The following is a 23115-nucleotide window of genomic DNA, read 5'->3' on the forward strand; positions in this document are numbered from 1 at the left end:
ATGTTTCATGATCATTGCAAGAACCTTGCAACAGCATAATTTTTCTTAGTCCAACTCCTTACTTTCTTCTTGCTCAGTCAAGAATCATTTTAAACAATATATGAAAGTGAAAGTGAAAGTCACTCAGTTGTGTCCGACTCTTTGTGACCCTATGGACTGTACCATTCGTGGAATTCACCAAGGCAAAATACTGGGGTAGGTAGCCTTTCCCTTCTCCAGAGAATCTTCCCAACCCAGGGATCGAACCCAGGTCTCCTGCATTGCAGGTGGGTTCTTTATCAGCTGAGCCATGAGGGAAGCCCAAGAATACTGGGATGGGTAGCCTATCCCTTCTCCAGTTGATCTTCCCAATGCCAAAATCAAATTGGGGTCTCCTGCACTGTAGGTGGATTCTTTACTAACTGACCTATCAAGGAAGCCTAAAGAATATATGTGTGAAAGTAAAAATGACTCAATTTTGTTCTAAAGAAAGATAAAGATACTGAAGGATATCAATACCCTTCAAGTGAAAGAAACTTCTTTAGTATTTCTTGTAAAGAGTGTCTAATGATAATAAATTCTGTCAGTTTTCACTTATATAAAAATATCTTAATTTAGCTGCATTGAAAATATAAAGTTATTTCACTTGATATAGAATTCTAGATTGAGAGAAAAAAAAATTTGAGCTAGAAAACTAATATTCTATTATAATCAAGACTCTATTGTTTCTAATAGAAATTATTTTTCATTCTTATAATTGTTTCCCTGTTTTACTATGTCCTTTATCTCTAATTGTTTTAGTTTTCTTCAGTTTATTTTAAGATTTAGAGTTGGCCTATTATGGCTTAAGTTATATAGATGTGGTTACTTTGTTATTCTTCTTACCATTTTCTGTGCTTCCTGGAGAGGTGGATGGATCTTTTTCATCAAATTTAGAAAATTATCTGTTAATTGTACCTCATTTTTTCCCCCAATTAGTCTTCTAACTCTTTTTTGGACTTTAATTCTATGTATGTTCTGATAATTGAGAGTACCTTACATGTTGTTGAGTGAGCTCAGTTTACACTCAATTTTTCTGTTGCTTTGTGTTTTATTGCAGAAGACTTCTAGTGAGTCAATATTTTTTCCAAATTTGTTAGTATCAACTTACATTATTTATCATATTCATCTTTTTCAATAGATATTTTCAGAGAAGGCAAGGCAACCCACTCCAGTACTCTTGCTTGAAAAATCAAATGGGCGGAGGTGCCTGTTGGGCTACAGTCCATGAGGTCACGAAGAGTTAGACATGACTGAGCAACTTCACTTTCACTTTTCACTTTCATGCATTGGAGAAGGAAATGGCAACCAACTCCAGTGTTCTTGCCTGGAGAATTCCAGGGACAAGGGAGCCTGGTGTGTTGCCGTCTATGGGGTCACACAGAGTCGGAACGACTGAAGTGACCTAGCAGCAGCAGCAGTATAGATATTTTAAATTATCTTTCATACTTGCTTTAATGGCCTTGTTTCCAGGTTGAGTTGACTGATTTTGCTCTTGACTGTAGATTTACATTCTCCAGGCTTTCTCCCATGTATCATTAAGTGTTACTTGTAAAATGGACATTATGGTCAACTCACACCATTAAAATAAAAGTAGAAGCTAAGAAGAGAATATTACTTTAGTTTTTAGTTATTTTTAATTTTTATTGTTTGCCACAACTTTTTGATAGCTTTAAAAACATGCAGCTATTTCAATTTTCTGATGATTTATTATTGTTTTAATGATTGTTAAGATTTTTGTATATTTTAAAATCCTAAGTAGGAATATATTTTAAGATGAATGAGTAAAATATTTGACAATATGTTATGAATAGAGAATTGTTAAAAAAAAATTGATACCTGAATTGTAGTTAAGATGTATGTTTTAATCAGTTGTCTGAATTATTTCTGAAGCTTTTCTGTTTAAATAGGATTGAAAGTAGTGGTATCAGTATAACTATATGATCTATAGTGTTTATGATTCATAAGTTTATGACTTTTTTCAACTGGGAAAAAGCCTTAGTGCATACTTCATGAATTTAGGCATGTGATTCATGATTTTAACTATTAATATTAATAGCCTAATTGGTAACATGTTAGATATAATTAAAGTTATCATTTTTCTTAATGGACAGTTAGTACTTAAACATGTCAACTCTTTATATTCCCAAAGGTGACAAAATAATTGAGGTACAGATAGCTTTAAATATTTGTTATACACTGATTAGATAAATCAGTATTAATCAGTTTTATCAAAAGAACTAAATATAACTGAAAACCAAAGTAAATTACCATAAGCCACAGATATATATATATATATATGTACATTTCTTTTTCTGGAGCATAAGAAATATACTGACATAAAGTTAGCCAGTTAACCAGTTTGAGTATATAAGGGCTTTATTTGCAACCAGGCAACATTCATGTAGAGGAAAACATTACAAAACCTACAGAATTTATCTTAAATAATGATATGAGATCTTCTCCATCAGCTATAAAATACAAAATACTGCCAACTCAGTAAGAGAAGTACAGAAAAGTTTTTACTGCATTTAGATTTAGTGGCACATAAAATTTGAATTAGATGTTAAAAGAGGAGTGCAATGCATAACAGAGAGTAATATCTTCATAGGTGAGTATATAGCTTCTATTAATGCAAGAGAAGCAGAATCAAAAACTGCATAAATAAGTGAATGCTTGCAGTCACTCTGGAAAAGTCTCTTATTGAGGTCACTATAAATTTATTTCCTTACAAAGCTATTAAACCTGTCTAAGTCCTATTCCAGGTTATTTTGGAGTTTGACACTGTGGACTTCCTACGCCTTCTCTAAATCCCATTTTAGCTAAGGCAGTGCAGACTTCCTCAGCCTGGTTTTCCTCAAATTCTTTGACTTTTCTTACTCTTACTTCTTGACCCTTTCACTGCCTCCAGGTTTGTGTGTGTGTGTTTGTGTGTGTGTGTGTGTTTGTGTGTGTGTGTCTAAATTTTGGCCTTAACACTCACTGTTTCAGAACCATGTGTGAGCATGTCCTTAATTATAACATTTATTGTGGTTTTAATCTAGCAACTTATCTAGAATGCCTGTAGAAACTGCTCACTAGATATCCCAGTAGCATTCTGGTATGCTCTCAACTAAACTTCAGAGTATTCATTGGGAGGGCTCTTTTATTTTTACTTCCCTAATTCTACTTGGTGTATTGCCAGTATATTGAATTTTCACAGTATTATGAAGTCATTACTTATGTCTTCTGGCATTGTTGTCTATATAAATATGACACAATATCCACCTTCCCTCTTTAATTGGACTGTATGGTTCCTGTGCCCAGACCCCTTTTATGAGGTACACCTATGTTTCCGGCACCAGTGAAACTGACACCTAACTGCTTCCAGTTGCCCTTTCTGTGTAGACCAATTGCACTTGGTCTAACAGAGGCTCCCTCTCTCCATGTGCTCTGGCTACTCTCACCTCATCTCCAAAATTCTGCAGCCTTCCCAACTCTCAGCTTGTGAGTGGGTCCAACAATGATGATAAATAGAACCAAGGTATGAAGGCTGTCCCTTTGCCTCAGGGTATGACTAGGAGTTAAAGATGAAGCGACGAACCTGCTGAGACTACATCCTGGATTTTCTCCTTCTTCTACCCTATCCTGCTCTTCTTCTTAAAATATTTTATAAATAAACCTTGCATACCTGAATTCCAGTCTCTACACTGCATCCAAAGATCCTGACTAATGACACTGTTCAAAGTATTTCTAAATTCATCTCTCTTTCAGTGTTTACATGGTCCTCATTTCATGCCTGGATTAAGTATAACAGCTTCCTGGGGCAGTAGCTAGTTTTTGCTCTGCCCATCTTTTGTACATTTTCTAAAAGAGCGTTGTGTCTGACTCTTTGCGACCCCATGGACTGTAGCCTACCAGGCTCCTCTGTCCATGGGCTTTTCCAGGCAAGAGTACCGAAGTGGGTTGCCACTTCCTTCTCCAGGGTATCTTCCCAACCCAGGGATCAAACCCGGGTCTCCTGCATTGCAAGCAGACACTTTACTGTCTGAGTCACAAGGGAAGACTCTCCTACATTTTCTAAACCTGTGCTATTTTTCAGACTGTCTTTGTAAATTATGCTAAGCAGACTATTGTAGTCATTAAAGCATTACTTCTATAGCCAGACAGCCTGGCTTTGAATTTATTTCCACCACCTATGAAGTGCATAATTTGGGTGAATTCTTAATTTCTCCATTTTCTATTCTATGAGAGAAAAAGTGGAAAAATAATTTTCTTCCTTTTCAGGGCAAAGTGGGTTAGTATATGAGATACACTTCAAATAGGATTTGGCAGATAAGCAATAGAGTGAGTGTTAACTAGTGTTATTGAAAGCGAAAGTGTTAGTCTCTCAGTAGTGTCTGACTCTTTGCAACTCCATGTAGCCCACCAGGCTCCTCTGTCTATGGGATTTTCCAGGCAAGAATACTGGATTGGATTGCCATTTCCTTTGCCAGGGTATCTTCCCTACGCAAGGATCAAATCTGGGTCTGCCACATTGCAGGCGGGTTTTTAACCATCAGAGCCTCCAGGGAAGCTATTATTATTACTGATTTGATTAGCTCAGCTGGTAAACAATTCACCTGAAATGCAGGAGACCCCAGTTCCATTCCTGGGTGGGGAAGATCCTCTGGTGAAGGGATAGTCTATCCATATCAGTATTCTTGGGGTTCCCTGGGGTTCAGTTTGTAAAGAATACACCTGCAATGTGAGAGTCCTGTGTTTGATCCCTGGGTGGGAAGATCCTCTGGAGGAGGGCATGCCAACCCACTCCAGTCTTTTTGCCTGGAAAATCCCCAGGGACAGAGAAGCCTGGTGGGCTACAGCACATGGGGTATCAAAGAATCAGACATGATCGAATGACTAAACACAGCATTAATTTGACTATGTTACTCCCCTATTCAAGAACCTATGTGAACTTTTAACTGTACACATAATTCCAATGCAAACCTCTCTACCAGATATCAAGGTTTATCATAATCACATTTGCCTTAATGTTGTAGCTTACTTTCTATATTGCTCCAAGTTAGCTAAGCTGGTAATCATAATTTTCAAAATTGCAAATTATTTACTTCTCTTTTTTCCATACTATTCTATCTAAAATAGCATATTTGTTCTCTTTCATTAGGCTGATCTCAATTTCTCCTAAAAAAAAACTTTTGTAATACTCTTATATAGTACTCATTTCTTTCATCGTCTCTTGTATTTGGAATCAGAGCCATATATTTCAGTACATTGTCTTATGGGTTATACTTTCTTCTTCAAGATAGCTGGAAGCTTCACAAGGAAAATGAGCATGTTTTATAATTCTTTTGCATCACCAGCAGGGTAGACCAATGCTACAATATGTTTGATAAATGTCTGTTTTAATTAATACAAGGAAAGATGCTTCACTGGTTGCTCTATATTCACAGTAAGAATAAAGAGGATATTTAAATGATATCTAAACAATCGGGAGAAAAACAAAATTTTACAGCTTCTCTTATCTCCCCTAGCTTAGTTTTGTTGAGATATTGTTGATATGTGCTGTTCTGTGCTTAGTCTCTCAGTCATGTTCGCCTCTTTGTGACCACATGGATTGCACCCCACCAGGCTCTTCTGTCCATGGGAATTCTCCAGGCAAGAATACTTTAGTGGGTTGCCATGCCCTCTTCCAGGAGATCTTCCTACCCTGGATCGAATCCAGGTCTCTCGCATTGGAGGCAGATTTTTTTTACCATTTGAGCCACCAGGCAAGCTCAAGAATAATGGAGTGAGTAGCCTATCCCTTCTGCAGGGAATCTTCCCAACCAAGGAATAAAACAAGATTCTCCTGCATTGTAGGTGGTTTCTTTATCAGCTGAGCTACCTATGAAGCCCACTGTTGTTATACAATGTGTGAATGTGATACATATATATGTATATATATATACTGTGAAAGCATTACAATAATACTTTTATAATTGTCATATTCTATTGATGAATTGACACTTCTATCAATATATAGTGACTATATTTGTTTCTTGTTACGATTTTTGGCTTAAAGTCTATTCTGTCTGAAATAAACATAGCTACTTTGATCTCTTTTTATTTTCATTTGCTTGGAATAACTTTTTCTATCCATTTACTTTGAGACTATGTGTTCTCTTAAAGCTGAGTCTCTTGTAGACAGAATATAATTGAGTCAGTTTTTAAGTCATTCAGCCACTCTATGCCTTTGTATTAAAGAGTTGAATCCAATGATATTTAGAATAATTACTGATAACACCCAAAAAAGATGTCCTGTTCATTATAGGGGATAGGAATGCAAAAGTAGGAAGTAGAGTATCACCTGGAGTAACAGGCAAATTTGGCCTTGGAGTACAAAATGAAGCAGGGCAAAGGCTAATAGAGTTTTGCCAAGAGAACACACTGGTCATAGCAAACACCCTCTTCCAACAACACAAGAGAAATCTACACATGGGCATCACCAGATGGTCAACACCGAAATCAGATTGATTATATTCTTTGCAGCCAACGATGGACAGGCTCTATACAGTCAGGAAAAATCAGACCAGGAGCTGACTGTGGCTCAGATTATTTACTCCTTATTGCCAAATACAGACATAAATTGAAGAAAGTAGGTAAAACCACAAGACCATTCAGGTATGACCTAAATAAAATCCCTTATGACTGTACAGTGGAAGTGAGAAATAGATTTAAGGGCCTAGATCTGATAGATAGAGTACCTGATGAACTATGGACTGAGGTTCATGACATTGTACAGGAGACAGGGATCAAGACCATCCCTATGGAAAAGAAATGCAAAAAAGCAACATGGCTGTCTGGGGAGGCCTTACAAATAGCTGTGAAAAGAAGAGAAGCAAAAAAGCAAAAGAGAAAAGGAAAGAGATAAGCATCTGAATGCAGAGTTCCAAAGAATAGCAAGAAGAGATAAGAAAGCCTTCCTCAGCGATCAATGCAAAGAAATAGAGGAAAACAACAGAATAGGAAGACTAGAGATCTCCTTAAGAAAATTAGAGATACCAAGAGAACATTTCATGCAAAGATGGGCTCGATAAAGGACAGAACTTGTACGGACCTAACAGAAGCAGATGGAGAAGGCAATGGTAACCCACTCCAGTACTCTTGCCTGGAAAATCCCATGGATGGAGGAACCTGCTGCTAAGTCACTTCAGTCGTGTCCAACTCTGTGCGACCCCATAGATGGCAGCCCACCAGGCTCCTCCATCCCTGGGATTCTCCAGGCAAGAACACTGGAGTGGGTTGCCAGTTCCTTCCAGCCTGGTAGGCTGCAACCCATGGGGTTGCTAAGAGTTGGGCACGACTGAGCAACTTCACTTTCACTTTTCACTTTCATGCATTGGCGAAGGATACGGCAACCCACTTCAGTGTTCTTGCCTGGAGAATCCCAGGGACAGTGGAGCCTGGTGGGCTGCAGTCTATGGAGTCACACAGAGTCGGGCACGACTGAAGTGACTTAGCAGCAGCAAAAGAAGCAGAAGATATTAAGAAGAGGTCCCAATAATACACAGAAGAACTGTACAGAAAAGATCTTCACAACCAAGATAATCACGATGGTGTGATCACTCGCCTAGAGCCAGATATCCTGGAATGTGAAGTCAAGTGGGCCTTAGAAAGCACCACTATGAAAAAAGCTAGTGGAGGTGATGGAATTCCGGTTGAGCTGTTTCAAATCCTGAAAGATGATGCTGTGAAAGTGTTGTGCTCTATATGCCAGCAAATTTGGAAAACTCAGCAGTGGCCACAGGACTGGAAAAGGTCAGTTTTCATTCCAATTCCAAAGAAAGGCAATGCCAAAGAATGCTCAGACAACCACACAATTGCACTCATCTCACATGCTAGTAAAGTAATTCTCACAATTCTCCAAGACAGTCCAGCAATACATGACCTGTGAATTTCCAGATGTTCAAGCTGGTTTTAGAAAAGAAAGAGGAACCAAAGATCAAATTGCCAACATCCACTGGATCATGGAAAAAGCAAGAGAGTTCCAGAAAAACATCTATTTCTGCTTTATTGACTATGCCAAAGCCTTTGACTGTGTGGATCACAATAAAGTGTGGAAAATTCTGAAAGAGATGGAAATATCAGAGCACCTGACCTGCCTCTTGAGAAACCTATATGCAGGTCAGGAAACAACAGTTAGAACTGGACATGGAACAACAGATTGGTTCCAAATAGGAAAAGGAGTATGTCAAGGCTGTATATTGTCACCCTGCTTATTTAACTTCTATGCAGAGTACATCATGAGAAACGCTGGGCTGGAAGAAGCATAAACTTGAATCAAGATTGCTGGGAGAAATATCAACAACCTCAGATATGCAGATGACACCACCCTTATGGCAGAAAGTGAAGAGGAGCTAAAAAGCCTCTTGATGAAAGTGAAAGTGGAGAGTGAAAAAGTTGGCTTAAAGCTCAACATTCAGAAAATGAAGATAATGGCCTCTGGTCCCATCACTTCATGGGAAATAGATGGGGAAACAGTGGAAACAGTGTCAGACTTTATTTTTTTGGGCTCCAAAATCACTGCAGATGGTGACTTGCAGCCATTAAATTAAAAGATGCTTAGTCCTTGGAAGGAAGTTATGACCAACCTAGATAGCATATTCAAAAGCAGAGATATTACTTTGCTGACAACGGTCCGTCTAGTCAAGGCTATGGTTTTTCCAGTGGTCATGTATGGATGTGATAGTTGGACTGTAAAGAAGGCTGAGTGCTGAAGAATTGATGCTTTTGAACTGTGGTGTTGGGGAAGACTCTTGAGAGTCCCTTGGACTGCAAGGAGATCCAACCAGTCCATTCTAAAGGAGATTAGTCCTGGGTATTCATTGGAAGGAATGATGCTAAAGCTGAAACTCCAATACTTTGGCCACCTCATGCAAAGAGTTGACTCATTAGAAAAGACTCTAATGCTGAGAGGGATTAGGGGCAGGAAGAGAAGTGGACGACAGAGGACGAGATGGCTGGATGGCATGACCAACACGATGGACAGGAGTCTGAGTGAACTCCAGGAGTTGGTGATGTACAGGGAGGCCTGGCATGCTGTGATTCATGGGTTTGCAGAGTCAGACACAACTGAGCAACTGAACTGAACTGAACTGAAGGATTTATAATGTCATTGTATTGTTTGCTGACTATTTTACTGATGCCTTGTTTCTTCCTTCCTTTTTTGCTATTGTTACTTGGGGATTGATGATTTTCTAGTGTTGCGCTTTAATTCCTTTCTTTTTTACTTTTGTGTATCTGTTGTAATTTTGCTTTAAGATTATCATTAAATTTTCATAAAATATTCTATAAAAATAAGTCTATTTTATGCTGATAATGTCATTCTCATAGGAGTACTCTGACCTTTTACTCCCAGTTTCCCATCCCCCCATATTTTGTTTTGATGTCACAATTCACCTGTTGTTACACTGTGTACACTGTGTATTTATTAACTAATTATTGTAGCTGTAGTTATTTTGAACCCTTTTGTCTTCTAACATATATATTAAAGTGATTAATTCTCCACCATATTGCAGTATTGGATTATTCTTGTGGCTGGCGTGGCAATAGAGTAAGCCTTGAACTTGGAACCACCAGAGTTTGCTTGTAAGGTGAAAACTTTCGGGCCAGTCTGAGGGTTTGTTCTGCCAAAGCAAGTTTCTGTTGCAGAGACAGCAGACAGCCTGGATCCAAGGGCAAGTGAAAGTGAGAGTTTCTCAGTGGTATCCGACTCTTCACATCCCCATGAACTATAGAGTCCATGGAATTCTCCAGGCCAGAATACTGGAGTGCATGGCCTTTCACTTTTCCAGGGGATCTTCCTAACCCATGGATCAAACTCAGGTCTCCTGCACTGCAGGAGAATTATTTACCACCTGAGCCCAGGAAGCCCGTATCCATGGGAACCAACTTAAATTTTGGATCCACAGGGGCAAGCCTGGCACTGGAACTTGGCGGCACAAGTGGATGGCCCAACACTGGGAAGGATAAAAGCCTAGATCTCTGGAGTTGGCCTGGTTGGGCCAACCAGAAGCCTGGGTTCAAGGAACCCAGTCTGGATTGAGCAGGCCTCATAGGCATACTGTGTCCACAGGAGCACTTCTGGAGTCTAGTGCAATGGGAGTTGCCTAGAGTTACTGACGCCAGCAGGCACTGGAATCTTTCTTTTTTTTTCCTTCTGAAGTTTGTACAGAACTATTATAATTTATTCTGCTCCCATCAAAGAATATCTATAAACAAACTTTCCATCAGTAGAGATAAACATTACTGTTTGCCTACTCTTGAGTATTAATGTCTAAGTTACTTGTGAAATTAAATGTTTCTAAATATAGCAATTCCCCCTTTTAGCCTCAACTATTTCCATAATACTAGTGCTCAATAAAGAATATTAGAGTAATAAATATATTCTTGAAATAAATAAATACACTGTCAAAGTGCTAGTCACTCAGTTGTGTCCTACACAACTCTTTGCAACCCCATGGACTGTAGCTGTCAGGCTCCTCTGTCCATGGACTTCTACAGGCAAGAATACTGGAGTGGGTTGCAGCTCCTTTATCCAGGGTAACTTCCCAACCCAGAACCTGGGTCTTCCACATTTTGGCAGATTCTTTACCATCTGAGCCACCAGGGAAGCCCCTGCAGGAAAATGAAAATAGAATATGTTGCTTCCTGAGATACCCAATGTTTTGGTCTATAGAGCAAGATCCTTTCTTCTCTATCATGTATGATTTTATTTTTCACTTAAGAATTTATTTGATCTTGAAATGTTAATACTAAGAAGTTTAAAGCATATACATGTTTATACATTAAAAATAATTCCAGTGCCTTCTTTATCATGTCTAAGAGCCTTGCTTCCTAAGAACAAAGATTGTTGACTGTGTTTTAGATTCTTCCACCCTTTTTCTATGCACATAAAATTAAAAGCGCCATTATTTTCAACTCACAGGAAGTTAGCTATTTAAGATTTTCTCATTTACTTGTATCCAAGGCACTTATTCTTAATGATGGCTAAAGGGAGAAAAAAAAAACTTTCAAAATCTTAACTGTATTTCGTTATATACTTGTATATCATGAGAGAATAAGCCATGAAAACTCCTTAATTCTTTTACTATTGAAAATTTGACTGTCTAAATTATTTTTTAATATAAATTTATTTATTTTAATTGGAGGTTACTTTACAATATTGTATTGGTTTTGCCATACATCGACATGTATCTTCCACAGGTATACACGTGTTCCCCATCCTGAACCCCCCTCCCTCTTCCCTCCCCATATCATCCCTCTGGGTCATCCCAGTGCACCAGCCCCAAGCATCCAGTATCATGCATTGAACCTGGACTGGCTATTCATTTCATATATGATATTATCCATGTTTCAATGCCATTCTCCTAAATCATCCCACCCTCTCCCTCTCCCACAGAGTCCAAAAGACTGTTCTATACATCTGTGTCTCTTTTGCTGTCTCGCATACAGGGTTTGCCAGTCTAATTTTCAGTATCTGACATCCTTAATTATAGGCAGCCTACCTAAGAAAAATCCCTATATTTAGAATTTGGAGTTTTACCTTCAAATGTTTTGTTTTGGTAGTTGTTAACCAATTAATCTGGACCATTTAAAAGAAGTCTGGGAACACATGTAAGAATTAAAGATTTTAAAATTTAATAAAAAAAAAGGAAAAAAATAAAATAAAAGAAGTCTGTATTTTAAAATTTCTTTGAGAAACTAAAGCACAGATAAAATCAAGATTTTTATTATTTTTAATTCTGAAAATATATTAATGGTTATCTTAAATACTGTTAGCCTTTCAGAGCTAATCTACTTAAAAATATGCCTAACAATAATCTAAATATACCTATAAATACACAGTCTTTCATTAATAAATAGTTGTGACTTACATCAGGTTAAATATATATGCAATATAGCCATCACATTAGATAAAGATTTTATGGGAAGTCAGTAATGGTCATAATCTGTTAACTTAAATGGGAATTGATTTGAAAGTTTCAAATGACAAGACAATTAATATGAAAGAAAACACACATGATCTTTATAAATGACTATGACATTTAACTTGCAATGTCTTTTCAGGCAGAATAGATCTTAATGCAAATTGTTTGTTTTTCCATGATTTGAACTTACCTTACTAGTCCCATATTATTCACTGCTAATAACTAAGATATTATATATATTTTGTCCAAAGACAATATTCAATTATGCTAATCAAAATATAACAGTATAACTTAAAAATCCATTCATTTGTTACTACTACTAAGATTATTATTTTTTAAGCATAGATTTGATTTTGCATTCATAATAGTCATTTTCTTTTGCAAAAGTATAAACAAGGAGGTGCAATCTACTTGCAATTCTTAAAAACACTGCTTGCCTTTTTCAAGCTTCCCATAAATAGTTTCCCACATATTTGTTAATATATGTTTACCTTAGATATCTACTCACTGAAAGGATAGTACTAAAGTTTTAAACTATAGAGTGAGAAAATATAAATCCTAATTTAAATAAATTTAGTGAATAAGGTAAAATTTTCTTATATTAAGAAAAATGTAGATAACTGACAATAATATATCAAATTTCATATCTGCTAAATACATAAAATATTTAAATGTTTAAAATATTAATCATATAAATAATATATTGCTAAGATATATTTTAAAGAAATCTAAACCAATAAACAAACTTATGTTTTGGTCATATTTGTTATAAAATAAATGCATAATTTACCAAATTATTTAGAAAATAATATTAACAGTCTAGATAAGAAGAGTAATATGGAAAACAATAGAATATAATTAATATGGGGGATTGCCTGATATACTGGTTAAAATTGCTTCAAATGAGAAATACTAAATTAGTACCAATAAAAGTCTATAAAATAAGATTATTAAAATTATATAAAACTCTGTTTCAAAAAAATTAATGAGAATTTATTCTGTTAACATACTTTTGAGGTGATTCCCGCTGTCTTCTTGAACAAATTATATATATATATATATATATATATATATATATAAAACTAGTGGGTAATTAAAATAAACAGCTACATTATGAAATTAAAATCACTTGTTAACAGAATTTTTATCTAGATGCTATTTAGATGATAGGTCAGAATGATCTACATATTTGTCCCACATATTGCAACACTGTCTCAATAATAATGATAATACAATTGTTCTATTGGTAATGATAATGCAATTTCATAAAACTGTTTGCAAAATAAGTGTGACTATTGTATTATTGGAGAAGGAAATGGCAATCCACTCCAGTATTTTTGTCTGGAGAAATCCATGGACAGAGGAGCCTGGCATGCGTTAGTCCTTGGGGTCACAAAGAATTGGACACAGTTTAGTGACTATCACTATTATATTATTAGAATTGCTGTCATAGTTAGTTGATGGATTAGGTCTAGATTAATTATTTAGTGCCAAATGTTTTTCCCTATGCATTTTTAGTGTATTGGTTTAAATGCAATGTCCATGATTTAACATTCTTATCATAATAGAAATATAGCCTTATATTTTGGAATTAGTTTAATAGTTTGCACTTAGGTGCATATATATTATCTAGATAATGCAATATAAGTTTAAAAATATGGGAAAGAGAGGTACATTGTAAATATTTATTTTATAGTTTATTGTTTTCTATTTATTCATCAGTATTAATGGTATTAAATGGCATACATCAAAGTAGCCTAAAGCGATTTGTCCATATATTCAACTATTTAAAATAATCAGTATCAAAAATTAAATTTAAATTGTTTTCTCATAAAAATTTCAAAAAATAAATAGAAAAATTGAGGAAAAAAGTCAATATCAAATGTAATGAAATTTCTAAAATAAACTAATAGTATATCAATAGGACACAATCAGATATCTAGTTCATGTTACTTAGAATTGTTATTTATAAGTAATAAGGAATATTTAAAAATGCATTAATGTTTGAATATATTGGGCCTTAGAATAATATCAGTACATCACAAATTAAGGAACCTTTAATATATTTAAAATAAAGATATCACTATGAATTTCCTGTGATATCACATTGAATTTCCTAGTTGAAATAAACAGTGTATACCAAAAATAACCTGACTTTCTTTCAATTTTGACAGAAAAGCGTATCTCATTTCAGAGCTTAGGTACATACTCCTAAGTCAGAATTGATTCCCAATTAGTATGACTCAGTAATGAATCAATAAAATGGGATATTTTTCAACCTTATTGGAAGAGTTATTTCTGAACTATTTACATTTGCTTTACTTCTTAAAAAGGTGACTTAACATGGCATTATAACTCTCACCAAGAAAATTACACAAACATCCTTAAAAACATGGATTCTTATCTCTCTACTTGTAGAGTATTTTGAACTCTATATACCAGACCATCATTATAAATATACGAATTCATATTTCTGATAAAGGCAGATTACTATACCTATGTGCAGGTATTTTTCGGTTCCCAACAATCAGGATAACATCACAGAGTTGCTGTTGCTTCAAATAACTTTCCATTTTTCTGAATGTTTGCTCAGCATGGTGCACAGCCTGATAGAATTCTTCAGAGCTACCAGAGTCCATATCACTTTGAGGTGTCAGCAAATGGCTAGTTTCTGACAGTCTGCAAACCACACACAAAAAGCACAAAAATATGGGATTTATAAAGTGCCACCAATCGTTCAGAACTACATACAAAGATTAGTTTTAAATTTAAGCTTCTTTCCTTATGTCCATTATTATTAATCTGTCAGAAAAATACATTTGGGTTTAAATGATTTGTTTTAGGAAGCAATAAATGAATTGCAAATTTTTCTTACTTTAAAGAAATTTAAAAGATAGGTTATCTGTATTTATCAGGAGATAATAAACTTGAAAACAGTGAGAAATGGTAAATTACAAACATAACCTCCCTAAAATGAATTACTATTTAAATGTTAATTTAATCAATTTGACATTGAGTTTGACCATTTAATGATATGTTTCTAAATAACTATTCTTGTGAGGTTTTAGTAAATGTTTTATATAAGTAGGTGATTTTTACTGTGAGAAATTGTATAATGTCATTTGCAAAAAGACTGACAAAAATTTGAAAGTAGATTGCTGACTCATATTCTGTACCCAACTGATTAAACAAAAACATACATATATAATTATGTAAAAAACTCAGTTCAGTCGCTCAGTCATGTCTGACTCTTTGCGACCCCATGGACCACAAGCACACCAAGCCTTCCTGTCCATCACTGACTCCAGGAGTTTACCCAAACTCATGTCCATTGAGTCTGTGATGCCATGTAACCATCTTATCCTCTGTCATCCCCTTCTCCTCCTGCCCTCAATCTTTCCCAGGATCAGGGTCTTTTCCAATGAGTCAACTCTTTGCATCAAGTGGCCAAAGTATTGGAGTTTCAACTTCAACGTCAATCCTACAAATAAACACTCAGGACTGATCTCCTTTAGGATGGACTGGTTGGATTTCCTTGCAGTCCAAGGGACTCTCAAGAGTCTTCTCCAACACCACAGTTCAAAAGCATCAATTCTTCAGCACTCAGCCTTCTTTACAGTCCAACTATCACATCCATACATGACTACTGGAAAAAACCATAGCCTTGACTAGATGGACATTTGTTAGCTAAGTAATGTCTCTGCTTTTTAATATGCTGTATAGGTTGTTCATAACTTTCTTTCCAAGGAGTAAGCGTCTTTTAATTTCATGGCTGTAGTCACCATCTGCAGTGATATTGGAGCCCCAAAAAATAAAGTCAGCTACTGTTTCCACTGTTTCCCCATTTATTTCCCATGAAGTGATGGGATCAGATGCCATGATCTTCATTTTCTGAATGTTGAGCTTTAAGCCAACTTTTTCACTCTCCTCTTTCACTTTCTTCAAGTAGCTCTTTAGTTCTTCTTCACTTTCTGCCGTAAAGGTGGTGTCATCTGCATATCTGAGGTTATTGATATTTCTCCCAGTTATCTTGATTCCAACTTGTGCTTCATCAGGTTTTAGGATTTCATAAAATCCATGATACTTAATTTTGGCTCTTATATCTAATATTATTATAGGCTGTTTCATAATAAAGACATTAAGATATATATTTTATGTATAGAACACTGTCAATATACATGCATCATAGGACCAGCTGACTCAATTATGTGCTCTGATAATAAACTCTTAAAAAAACTTAAAAAATGACACTGTATTAGATGCATAACATTAATAAGGAAATAAATGATATATTTCAAGATAGAAAGTAACATGGAGTATTTTACTTCCATTTACAATGCAATAACTTGTTGCTAACTAAACCCCTCACCAAGAACACCAGAAAAAAAGTTGCATAAAATATCAAAATAACTACTGGAATATACTTATAGCTTCTAAGGCAGTTAGAATCTGAAAGAATAAGATACTAGAATAAAGGTAAACTCATGAAAGTCAGCTCAAAATTAACACGTTTTCCTTCCTCCTCGAGGTTTCTACCAACTATAAGCAACGTCAAGTAGGAGTCTGAGAACCTAAAAAGCTAATAATGTGGGAACTAAGCAGAACTGCTGCTGGTACCATATGGCTTGGTGGAAGAATGGATATTGTTCCCAAAAGTAGTCAGAACTGGAGGGCAAATGTGGGACCATAAGCAGGAAAGTTCAGGCATGGCCACTATTGTGTGCCACTTTTCCCTTAGTGGTTATTTGCTGATTCCTAAATGTGCTTGTCAAGGCTATGGTTTTTCCAGTGGTTATGTATGGACGTGAAAGTTGGACTATAAAGAAAGCTGAGCACCGAAGAATTGATGCTTTTGAACTACCATGTTGGAGAAGACTCTTGAGAGTGCCTTGGACTGCAAGGAGATCCAACCTGTCCACTCTAAAAGATATCGGTCCTGAGTGTTCATTGGAAGGACTGATGCTAAAGCTGAAACTCCAATACTTTGGCTGCCTCATTCGAAGAGTTGACTCATTGGAAAAGACTCTGATGCTAGGAGGGATTGGGGGCAGGAGGAGAAAGAGACCACAGAGAATGAGATGGCTGGATGGCATCACCGACTCGATGGACATTAGTTTAAGTGAACTCCAGGAGTTGGTGATGGACAGGGAGGCCTAGCGTGCTGTGATTCATGGGGTGGCAAAGAGTCAGACACGACTGAGTGACTGAACTGAACTGAACTGAAATGTGGTAGGTGAGTAAAAAATAGTTACAGTACGTTTAGAAGTTAAACAGAGATTGAAAGATAACAATTTGACTTTAAGCGCAAACAAAAACAGGGAACTTTGGCAAATTAATGGACTATCAACTGAACTTCTGAAGAACTATATCCTAGAAGTCAGAGAAACTGGAAATAGACAAGATGATACAAAGGCTGAAACCTAGATATGAATCAGTGAAATCTCCAATTGAATTAAGTTGATTTTCTAATGTAAATGCCAACAAACTGTCAAAATAAATTATCACTAGAAAGAGATAACCTTAGATTCTTTGATTTCTTGTGTATGTGCATACAGCACTTGACATTAAACAAAAGTAGCAAACTTATAAAGAAGTTATAGGGAGAAAAACAAACATTAGAAACAGGTCACCAAGCACTACAGATATTTTTAGATGGATGGATCACAGCTAGGTATTTAGTAGATGTGAAAATAATCATTAATATTAATATTCTTTAATATAACAATGATTTGAAAACATAAGTAGAAAATATTTAAACTAAAATAAAAAGACTATCACCAGAGAATGGAAAAAGAGATCATGTCTTCCAAATATTTTAATGAGGTAAATATAACATTGATACAAAACCTGGAAAGGATGATGCTGGGAAGGAAAATTAATGGTCATTGTCTCTCTTAAAGATATTTACATAAATTGTAAGAAAATATTAGCAACCAAGTATAGAAAAGTATGTGAAAGAGAAATGAATAAAAAAAAAGTATCAAATATATGGTTGGTAATGCATCAAAACTAAGTTGGACTTAAAGGAAAACTTTTAATTATATAAACCACTTCATTCATTCATACAGCAAATATCAAATTCTGTTGAATCCTTTTCACCTTGAAATTAACAACAAAATCTACTAGTACTACTTCTATTCAACATTTTTCTATAGGGCCTTGCCAGTGTAATGTAAGCAAATTAAAAAAAAAAAAAAAGCCATTAGAGTTAGATAAGAAAAAACACATTCGGTATTATTTCCAGAAGATGTTTTTGTATACATCAAACACCCAAAGAATATACAGACAAGCTTATGAATCTAAATCCGTTAAAATTATGTGTATTCTCTGTTATCTATAGTATTTTTTTTTGTAACATGGTTATTTTCATCAGAATTTGCATGTTTTCTTTTAAATATTTAAAATATTTAATAGCAATAATGAATATTCAAAATAGTTAACAGAAAAATTGCTATAGTATTTGTATTCTTTTCACAAGTTTGCAAATTACAACCCCATAATATGGTATTTTCCAGCATATATTTTAGAAATTCAGGCTTAGGTATATGTGACAAGAGTAACAGAATTATTTCAGACATCAACACACTGAACAGAAAAGTCTCAAAGTTTCCTGAATGATACATCTTTAAATCAAGAATGAGCATATTATTGACTCTCATTTAACTAAGGAGAATAGAGTCAGAACTGTAAGTTGCCAATTAGATCAAGAATGCCCCTTTAAGACCCTGATATTTCTGGTCTGGTATCAGACTGATACTGATAATGACATGAAAAATGTCTAAAAGTCAAGATATTAGAGACAGCCCTGCAAAATGGCTCCAGATAGGTTTCCAGGAAGTTTGGGATAAATTCAGATCATTATGTTAACTTTCTACAAGTTAAATAATGTACTTAGGGCAGAAAGTTTTACACCTCATTAAGAATTTCATAGCTTGGGAAATGTTATTGGAAAAATGATCTAGTATATTTTATTTTCAAGTCACTCAGGTTGTGATGGATGCAATAGTAGAGGAGATAGGGAAAATATAATTTATTTTATTTTCAACTTTAGAGATTTGTGAGACCATAGACATAAAATGAAATGGGGGATACATAGAATTTGACAAGATCTAGGCAAAGTAAAACAGCTAATTACTGTCAAGGTAGTCTTTTTTTTTTTTTTTTTTTTACATAACCTAGGTATATTAGCAAATGATTATGACAGGAACTTGAGCCTTTTCTGAAGAATTTGAAAATACTTTGAGAATAAGTCTTAAAAGAACAGAGTTAGAAACTAGCCTCAAAAATTATTTTTTCAGAGTTCATCACTGCAGATGGTGATTGTAGCCATTAAATTAAAAGACACTTACCCCTTGGAAGGAAAGTTATGACCAACCTAGATAACATATTAAAAAGCAGAGGCATTACTTTGCCAACAAAGGCCCATCTAGTCAAGGCTATGGTTCTTCCAGTGGTCATGTATGGATGTGAGAGTTGGACTGTGAAGAAAGCTGAGCGCTGATGAATTGATGCTTTTGAACTGTGGTGTTGGAGAAGACTCTTGAGAGTCCCTTGGACTGCAAGGAGATCCAACCAGTCCATTCTGTAGGAGATCAGCCCTGGGATTTCTTTGCAAGGAATGATGCTAAAACTGAAACTCCAGTAGTTTGGCCACCTCATGCGAAGAGTTGACTCATTGGAAAAGACCCTGATGCTGGGAGGGATTGGGGGCAGGAGGAGAAGGGGATGATAGAGGATGAGATGGCTGGATGGCATCACTGACTCGATGGACATGAATTTAAGTAAACTCCAGGAGTTGGTGATGGACAGGGAGGCCTGGAACGCTGCAATCATGGGGTCGCAAAGAGTCGGACACAGCTGAGCAACTGAACTGAACTGAACTGATATTCATTCCTAGATTTCTGTCCTAAAATTTCTAATGCTTTGTTTTTTCATGTTATCTATGAAAACAAGTTACTTTTCCTGAAGAGAAGTTGAATTGTGAGAGAAACAGTTATGTTGGTTTGATGCTATTTTCTCCTTATAAAGTAAGTCACTGTCACAGTTCTTACACATTTCCTCTTAAATCATTTCCTGATCTCAGACTTGAGTAAGGCTTGTTGTTCTTAAATTTTGGCTCAAGATATAAAAAGCAGTTTCAGGATGCTTATTAATTTTAAGCTAAAATTCACTGTATAATGAAGCCTTGATATACACCTAGGCTTATTATTTTAATAAACGCAATCTTAAAATTTTAAGATATAAATGTCATATCTTTACAATGATTTCTATATCTAAAATGCCAGAAAAATCTGACATTGGATTATGGAATTTTATGTTTTCAAACTAAATAAACTTTATAGTCTCTTTCTAATCTGAGAGTCTAACATCTGTTGTGATATGACATAGTAATTTTTATTTTTATTATTATTTATCCTTTTATTTTATTCTTATTTATCCAATAATACAAAGCCTTTAGCATATGGGATCTAGTTCCCTTACCAGGGATCAAATCTGGGCCCTCTACATTGGGAGAGCAGAGTCTTAGCCACAGAACCACAAGGGAAGTCCCTAAAGCCTCTAGTTTTAAGAAATACAATTTTAGAAGTCTAATATGACTTCTTCCCATTAAAATTTAAACATATTTAAGATTTCCTGAACCTAAAGTATTAAAACAGTAAAAATAAAACAAATTATTTTTGACCTTCTGAAAAGAACTATGTTATTAAACAGTGGTGGCTGCAGGACTGGAAAAGGTGTTATCAATTCCAATCCAAAAGATGGGCAATGCCAAAGAATATTCAAACTACCACACAATTACACTCATCTCACATGCTAAGAAAATAATACTCAAAATTCTCCAAGATAGGCTTCAACAGTATGTGAACTGAGAACTTCCAGATGTACAAGCTGGATTTAGAAAATCCAGAGAAACTAGAGATAAAATTGCCAACGTCTGTTGTATCATAGAAAAAGCAAGGGAATTCCAGGGAAAAAAAAAAAAAAAAAAACTACCTCTGCTTCATAGACTACACTAAAGCCTCTGTGTGTGTGTGTGTGTGTGTGTGTGTGTGTGTGTGTGTGTGTGTGTGTTAGTTGTTCAGTCGTGTCCAAATCTTTGAGATCCCATGGACTGTAGCCCACCAGGTTCCTCTGTCCATGGTATTCTCCAGGTAAGGATACTGAAATGGGTTTTCATTTCCTCCTCCAGTTTGACTTTGTGGACCAAAACAAACTGGAAAATTCTTAAAGAGATGGGAATATCAGACCACCTTACCTGCCTCCTAAGAAACCTGTGTGTAGGTCAAGAAGCAAAAGTTAGAACCGTACATGGAAAAATAAACTGGCTCAAAATGCAAAAAGGATTACGTCAAGACTGTATATTGTCACCATGCTTATTTAACTTACATGCAGAGTACATCAGGCAAAATGCTGGCCTGGATGAATCACAAGATGGAATTAAGATTGCCAGGAGAAACATCAATAATCTCAGATATGCAGATGACACCACCCTTATGGCAGCAAGTGAAGAGGAACTAAAGAGCCTCTTGATGAAAGTGAAAGAGGAGAGTGAAAAAGCTGGCTTAAAACTCATCATGCAAAAGACTAAGATCATGGCATCTGTTCCCATCACTTCATGGCATAAAATTGATCGGGCCACTACAGTGAGTTTTTGAAATTCCAAAATTGTTCTTTTTGTGTGTATAATTAGAAGCTAAAAGGCCTGAAACTAAGCAAATAGAGAGGGAAGCCTATTTCAATTGATTTACTGAAGTCTCCCAATGAATTTATGATACCCAAAAGGTCTGTGAATCAAACATTACTTCATGTTCAGATACTGTTTCTAAGTTCCTTCCTACAAATAAAAATCTGTGCCTCATTCCCTGGATTTGATCCCTGGAATGGGAAGATCACCTGGAGAAGGAAATGGCAACCCACTTCAGTATTCTTGTTTGGGAAATCCCATGGACAGAGGATGCTGGCGGGCTACAGTCCATGGGGTGACAGAGGATGAAATGGTTGGATAGCACTGACTTAACGGACCTGAGTTTAAGCAAACTCCAGCAGACAGTGAAGGAAACAGATGCCTGGTGTGCTGTAGTCGACAGGGTTGCACAGTCAGACACGTCTTAGTGACTGAAGAACAACAGACCCTAGTAGATCTTTGCCTCCCTTGAGGCAAAACCTTCTCAGATCTGAAGCCCTAGAAAAAAATGTGTCCCCTTGCCAAGGCATACCCCTAAAGGGGCCTCATAATCTCATGACCAAGTCCCTGTAACACATCAGTCCTTCCCATACACAAACTTCATAATGCAGGCAGCCATTTCATTCAAGATCTTTGAGCCATAAACAATATAGTCATACCACATCTGCCTGTGGTCCCCATCCCTCATACTATTCTCAAGTTAATCCTTCCAAACATGTAGTGTTTTTATGTGTGTGTTTGATCAATCATGTCTGACTCTTCGCAACCCCATGGACTGTAGCTCTCCAGGCTCCTCAGTCCATGAAATTCTCCAAGAATACTGAAGTGGGTTGCCATGCCCTCCTCCAGGGGATCTTCTCAACCCAGGGATTGAACCCCAATCTCCCACATTTCAGGCAGATTCTTTACCATTTGAGCCACCAGGGAAGTCCACAGATTTTAACAGTTAGAGATTTATGTATTGCTTTCTTCAGCATTTCTATACGTCCAGATAATCAGTACCTGTTTGCCTTTATGTGGGTAAGATGTCAATTTACTTTGTGTCTCAGAGCATCATGGAAAGCCCTACTTATTTTTCACAGATATTGAACTAAGATTTGGCCCATGTATATTTTGTTAATGACTCTGCTTCATGCCAATATGTTGAGAAACATTTGCTATGTTCTCCCATTGAGGAAGCAAGCCTCAGGGACAACCTACACCTCCTCACTCACTAGCATACTAAGGACATGAGGTCTTAAGGGATAAACTCCAATTTGTCCAAACTCAAGTAAAATACTGGGCTTTGTTAGGGGCCAAAGAGCTATCCTGCAGTCACTCAAGAAACCATAATGGGGATACTGATAAAAAATATTTGGGGAAAACATTACTTTTGGAAACCTCCCACAACAGCAGCCAAAATGTGTTAGAGGTGTCAGATCTGACTTAGGTATAACTTAGGAAAGATTATTCATACTCCTC

At 36.0% G+C, this 23115-nt stretch overlaps 1 protein-coding gene across 2 annotated transcripts in view; it reads right to left on the bottom strand.

The window, feature by feature from the left end:
• Window positions 1–23115, bottom strand: part of KLHL1 (kelch like family member 1) — a 537560-nt gene that overhangs the window by 313887 nt on the left and 200558 nt on the right. Inside the window, exon 2 of one of the 2 annotated variants that reach the window (XM_068984579.1) lies at window positions 14466–14648. The exons of the other annotated variant lie outside the window; for it this stretch is intronic. Within the exon in view, the coding sequence (XP_068840680.1) occupies window positions 14466–14648 (183 nt within the window). The remainder of the gene's footprint in view (window positions 1–14465; window positions 14649–23115) is intronic. 2 annotated transcript variants of the gene reach the window in all.

The sequence above is a fragment of the Capricornis sumatraensis genome, chromosome 12, assembly GCF_032405125.1.
Source record: "Capricornis sumatraensis isolate serow.1 chromosome 12, serow.2, whole genome shotgun sequence".
NCBI lineage: Eukaryota > Metazoa > Chordata > Mammalia > Artiodactyla > Bovidae > Capricornis > Capricornis sumatraensis.